At 57.3% G+C, this 5,937-nt stretch overlaps 1 protein-coding gene across 1 annotated transcript; it reads left to right on the top strand.

Moving 5' to 3' along the window:
- The first annotated feature begins 892 nt into the window (after positions 1 to 892).
- On the top strand, positions 893 to 4,555 carry LOC138764670 (CCAAT/enhancer-binding protein epsilon-like). Its single transcript, XM_069940885.1, has 2 exons — positions 893 to 1,530; positions 2,780 to 4,555. Exons 1-2 carry the CDS (start codon positions 1,042 to 1,044, stop codon positions 3,101 to 3,103), a joined length of 813 nt encoding a protein of 270 aa, XP_069796986.1. The 5' UTR covers positions 893 to 1,041; the 3' UTR covers positions 3,104 to 4,555.
- The last annotated feature ends 1,382 nt before the right edge of the window (positions 4,556 to 5,937 follow it).

Genomic DNA, 5,937 nt, shown 5'->3' on the forward strand with positions numbered 1-5,937 from the left:
TCCCTCTCCCCTCCCATTTTTCTCTCCACTCTCCCCTCCCATTTTTCTCTCCACTCTTCCCTCCCATTTTTCTCTCCCCTCTCCCCTCCCATCCCATTTTCTCTCCCACTTTTCTCTCCCCTCTCATTTTTCTCTCCCTTCTCCCCTCCCATTTTTCTCTCCCCATCTCCCCTCCCGTTTTCCTCTCCCCCTGCATTTCTTTCTCTCTCTCTCCCTCCGTTTCTCTCTCTACCCCGTTTTCTGTTGAACAGGAAGGTGGGGGAGGAGTTTTGCCGAGGTGGGGGTAGTGGACAAAAAGCAGCCTCCCTCACCATTTTGGCTGCACCCGTCCAGAACTCCAGCAGCGCCCGACCACTCAGACCCCATCCGGAGGGCCGATCGTTTCCGAATTCCCAAGGTTCCAGCTTCATTGCGTCCGTGTGTGGGATCGGCAGAGGGGCAAGAGCGGGTGTTACTGGCCACACCCCCTCCTTCGCCACCAACTGCAGTTCCCCTTCCACAGCCGTGCAGGAGGTGAGCGAGAGCCAGAGTGTCGCAAGACCTCTTGGAGGAGGGGGGCAGACTGGAAGGAGCGGGGCTCAGCCTCGACCACAGCAGGGACCTGTTCCTAAGCTCCTGGTCACCGCAGACAGCTCAACAGGGAGAGCTGGAGAAAGGAAGGAGCAGAGGAGAGAGGCAGGAGGGAGAAGGAGTGAGGGGGGTTGAAAGGGCAGGAGGGAGAGGAGTGAGGATAGAGAGAGGCTGAGGGGTGGAGAGAGAGGGGGAGAAAGGAGAGTGGGACGGGAGAGGTTGAGAGGAGAGGAAGAGAGCAAGGGAGAGGGGGAAGGGAGAGAGCGAGGAGGGGAAGAGAGAGCAAGTGGGGATAGAAAGGGAGAGGGGAAGTGACAGCGAGGGGAAGGGAGAAGGGGAAGAGAGAGGGAGAGAGAGGGGGAGTAGAGGGGGAGAGAGTGAGAGCAGGAAGGCAAAGGCTGCTGGTTTGTACTTCTGAGGACAGGCCAACTCTGGAAAGATCAACCCCCTCCCTACAAACATCCAGACAAGATGGCAGGCCCTGACCCCAACCTGTACCACTGTGGCCGCCGGCCGTGCTCCTCTCCCCACCCGCAACCATCCTATGGTTTGCGTGGCGAGGCAGAGAGCCTGGCCGACTCCGAGGCCTCCATTGACCTGGCCGGCTACGTTATGGAGACCGGCGAGGAGTTCCTCACCGACCTGTTCACCAAACATGATCGCCTAAAGGGCGAGGTTCCCCCTTACCCCTACCCGCCCCACACCCCTTCAATCCCTTCTGGGGGCTACTACCCACAGGCCTATGGCATTGAGCGCAAGGTTCCAGGACGCTCAGCCTACGAAGGGGGAGTGACAGCTGTAAAGGAGGAACCCCACGACCAGGCCCGGGGCTCCGGGGGAGCCCACCTGATGCCCCCAACCTTTGACCCTCTGCACTACCAGGTGGCACACTGTGGCCAGACCAGCATGCACCTGGGCCCAGGGGCTGTGGCACCCCCTCCGTCTGTCCGGCTCTACAAGGTAAGGGAAGGGGGGTCATTCGAGGCTGCTCATCCCTCCATGCCCTTTCCTCTCCATGTCCTCCTCCTCCAGGCTACCCTCCCTCATCAACCCTCACTTCCTGGTTCCTTCCTCCACCTTTCTCCCTCACTCCTCTCCTTCCTTCTCTACACTCCCTCTGTGCTGCAGCCTGCCCCTGCCTCCTCACCACTCCCTCCTTGAGGCTCCCTCCTCACTCCACTCTCTTTGAGGCTCCCTCCACCCTCCATATCCTCAAGGCTCCCTCCACCACCCTTCATCTCCTTGAGGCTCCCTCAGTCCTGCATCATCCACTCCTCTGTTCCCTCCCTCAACCTTCAACCTTGCCTGTTCCCGGAGCTGGGGGGGGGGGGGGACGTGCTCCTGATTTGGGGAGGGTGCTGTGCTTCTGGGGAGGGAGAGGGGGGGACAGGGACTGCACTCCCTGGGCAGGGAACGAGGAAAGGGGAATCACGCTGCTCAGGGAGGGGATGGGGAGAGGGCAACAGCACTCCCTGGGGGAGGGGAACAGCACTTCCTGGGGGAGGGGATGGGGAGAGGGGAACCAAGCTCCTGGGGGAGAGGAGGGGAGGGGATGGGGAGAGGGGAGCAGCATTCCCTGGGGGAGGGGAACAGCACTTCCTGAGGGAGGGGATGGGAAGAGGGGAGCAGCATTCCCTGGGGGAGGGGAACAGCACTTCCTGGGGGAGAGGATGGGGAGACGGGAACCAAGCTCCTGGGGGAGGGGAGGAGAGGGGATAAGGAGAGGGGAGCAGCACTCTCTGGGGGAGGTGATGGGGAGAGGAACCAAGCTCCTGGGGGACGGGAGAGGGGAACAACACTCCCTGGGGGAGGGGATGGAGAGAGGGGAATTGTGCTTCTGGGGAAAGGCACAGGAACAGTGCTGCTCAGGAAGGGGTCAGGGAGAGGCGAACAGTGCACCTTGGAGGAAGGGAGGGGACAGAGAGAGGGGAACTGCACTCCTGGGGGAAGGGATGGGGAGAGGGGAATCATGCTCCTGGGGGAGAGGATGGGGAGAGGGGAACCGTGCTCCTGGGGGAGGGGACAGGGAGAGAGAAATTGTGCTCCTGGGGGAGCGGACGGGGAGAGGGGAACCATTCTCCTGGGAGAAGGGACGGAGAGAGGGGAACCGTGCTCCTAGTGGAGGGAGAGGGGATGGGACCCCCTCCCTGGTACTTGTCTAACACTTACCCTTCATCTCTCTCCCACACCCCTCCCTATCGTTCCCAAGGCTGCGATCCCCATCAGCGGCCCATCCTATCCATGCGGCCCTGGGCTGCGGGAGCGACTGCCAAGTAACCCCAAGGCCAAGAAGGCAGTGAACAAGGACAGCATGGAGTACCGGCTGCGGCGGGAGCGTAACAACATCGCCGTGCGCAAGAGCCGGGACAAGGCCAAGCGGCGCAACCTGGAGACACAGCAGAAGGCACTGGAGTTCATGTCGGAAAATGAGAGGCTGCGCAGCAAGGTGGAGCAGCTCAGCCAGGAGCTGGACACCCTGCGTGGGCTCTTCCGCCAGGTGCCCGAGGGCACCATCACCCACTCCCGGCCCTAGGTAGGGCTCGGGGTCCCATGGGGGGAATGGGGGGGGATCATTCCATCTCCTGGCTGCATCAGTTCCCTCCAGGGGCCAGGGGCTGTGGAAGGGAAGGGGGAGGTGGGGGGGGTTACCCGGTATCTAGGTGAGGGATGGCCATTGCAGGGGCGTGGTTGGTGCCGGGTGCCATGGGGTTTGGGCTGTGACATTGAGAATGTTTTGGTGGATGATGTTGGGATTCAATAGTTGGGATGGTTTTTGGTGGGTTACGTTTGGTTTCAGTAGTTGGGACGGTTATTTTTGGTTTACATTGGGTTTGGTAGTTAGGACTGTTTTAGTGGGTTTCGATGGTTGGGATGGATTTTGGTGGGTGATGTTGGGTTTCGATGTTTGGGACAGTTTTTTGGTGGATTTTGGTAGTTGGGATGGTTTTTGGTAGGTGATGTTGGGTTTCAGTCGTTGGAACAGTTTTTGGTGGGTGATGTTAGGTTTCGATGGTTGGGACGGATTTTGGTGGGTGATGTTGGGTTTCGATGTTTGGGACGATTTTTTGGTGGATTTCGGTAGTTGGGATGGTTTTTGGGGGTTTTGGTAGTTGGGATGGTTTTTGGTGGGTGATGTTGGGTTTTGGTAGTTGGAACAGTTTTTGGTGGGAGATGTTGGGTTTCGATGTTTGGGACGATTTTTTGGTGGATTTTGGTAGTTGGGACGGTTTTTGGTGGGTTTTGGTAGTTGGAATGGTTTTTGGTGGGTGATGTTGGGTTTCAATGGTTGGGATGGTTTTTGGTGGTTTACGTTGGGTTTTGGTAGTTAAGACAGTTTATGGTGGGCTGTGATGGGCTCTGTGGATATGATGTCTCCCCTACCCCTCTACCCTGGGTGGGGAAGGGAGATGGATCTCCTTCAGCAACACTATGATGCTTATTTGCAGCCTGATCAATCCAGAGCCTTTCCTCCATAGAAGCTCCCCTTCTCTCTCAATAGATTTGTCTGCTGGAAAAGGGACCCTGTGGAATTGGCACTGATCCCCAGGGTGGCTCAGGAGGGCTGTGTGGAGGGGAGGGGATGGGAGGGTGGGTGCAAATCCTGGGAGTGCCAGTTTGGCTGTGGAGGGGAATTTCCAGAGAGACAATGGTTGGGGGCAAATCTCAGCCCTTCAGCCACACCTCCTTCCCCTCTCTGGGGAGGGAATTAAATGAAACGGTTAATTAGCAGGTTGGGGTTGCACACTTTCTCACCGTTCGACTGTCAGGAGGCTCCGGGCTGGGAGTGTGAGATGGGCTGAAGGCACTCCTACAGGTTGGAGAGCAGGATTTAGTGGCATGAATGGAGACTCCAGATAGTGGACGGGCCAACAACGGTTGTAGCATCTGATTCTCGACCCCACAGGGAGGGGTGGTTGCGGGATGGGTCATGCGGGCGCCCGTGACGAAGCTGTAAAACAAAATAAAAGAATGTGACTGATTGAAATGGGTTGTCGGAGTAGCCATCTTAATGCCCCTTCTCCCCCCCCCCCCACCCCCTGGAATTACAGGATCAAGGGTTACAGGTTAGAGATGTCTCACCCACCCCCTCCCCTCAGCCCAGCACAACCTTTGGCTCCTCAAGTGAAAGGGAATATTACTGGCATCACCCCACCTCCATGATTGGCCTGCGGACACCCAGTGCTAAATCCTGAACCTTTAGGAGCCTCTGTGCTCAGGATGGGAAGTGGTGAGTGCGAAGCAGGCCTTGGCTTCAATGTGACCCAAAGAGCATGCAAGGGTCAGATTCACTCACAGGACCTGCAGTGGGGATGGGGATTCTTCTGGAGTGGGCAAGGAACACCCCAGGAAGTGACCACAGTGCACCCCCTCTGATCCCATTTCCTTCCTCACAATTTAGTTGACAAGGACTGGCCCCGGCATGACAGAGGAAGGAAGGGGTCGGGGGGAGTGGGGTTTGAGCCCCGTAGTTGAGTCTGCCTTCAAGATGTTGAACCAGGCACTGCCATTGGTCGAGTGCTTACGTTCTTCCCTGAAGAGCCCTTTGAAGAGGGTCCCTTCCCAGTTTGGTGCTGAAACAACATGCCTGGTGAATCTTCACCCTCAACAGCTGTGGGCATGCCTGGTGAATCTTCACCCTCACCAGCTGTGCAGCAGCCAAAAAGATGACCTTTCTCCCACAATACACCCTGTCCAAAGGAAATGAGGAGTCATGGCCCATCTACCTGAGCTCCTGCCCAAGGTGGGTGCCCTTCTTCCCATGATGCACCCTTGGCAAGTGCCCTTATCCTATAATGCCCCTTGAACAGGTCGAAGGAACCTGGGAGAGCGGGCCAGTCACAGAAGGGAATCAGAGAGGATGAGACAGCCGTGGGTTATTGGAATCCCAGCCACACAGTGGAGTCCTCGACTGAGCCTCCAATGAACGCTTCACAGAGCAAGGTGCTGGGTAAACTGTTAGTGAGCAGTGAGTTTGGTGCTCTGCTGAGTAGGCATGTTCACAAGTATTACCAGCTATTCGCTACCCTTCTTCCCACCATGCATCTTGGGATGCCTCAGAGGAAGTGAAACATCCACAGGATGCTGGCCTTTCTTCTCACAATCCACCCCTATATCTATGTGGGAGGAAGAGGGGAACCCTTGCCAATTGGCCTGACCTCCTGCCAAAGTAGGTTCTTCTTCTACCCACAATGCACTTCTGGTTCCCGGGAGGAATTGGGAAGCCAAATGAATGTTCCTGACCTGCTGATGATGGATGCACTTCTTCCCAATGTATACTGCCCGCCATGCGAAGGATTAAAAGCCAAGTGAATAAGCCACATCTTCTGCCCTAGATGGCAGTCCTTCCCTCTCCCCTACCCTGTCTGT

This window comes from Narcine bancroftii, chromosome 5 (assembly GCF_036971445.1).
Source record: "Narcine bancroftii isolate sNarBan1 chromosome 5, sNarBan1.hap1, whole genome shotgun sequence".
Classification (NCBI taxonomy): domain Eukaryota; kingdom Metazoa; phylum Chordata; class Chondrichthyes; order Torpediniformes; family Narcinidae; genus Narcine; species Narcine bancroftii.

What these genes read in the sequence shown, in the direction of transcription:
- LOC138764670 (XM_069940885.1), top strand. Translation starts at nt 1,042, where the DNA reads ATGGCAGGCCCTGACCCCAACCTGTACCACTGTGGCCGCCGGCCGTGC. An exon ending in CGTCTGTCCGGCTCTACAAG is followed by an intron (nt 1,531 to 2,779) that starts GTAAGGGAAGGG and finishes ATCGTTCCCAAG; the next exon opens with GCTGCGATCCCCATCAGCGG.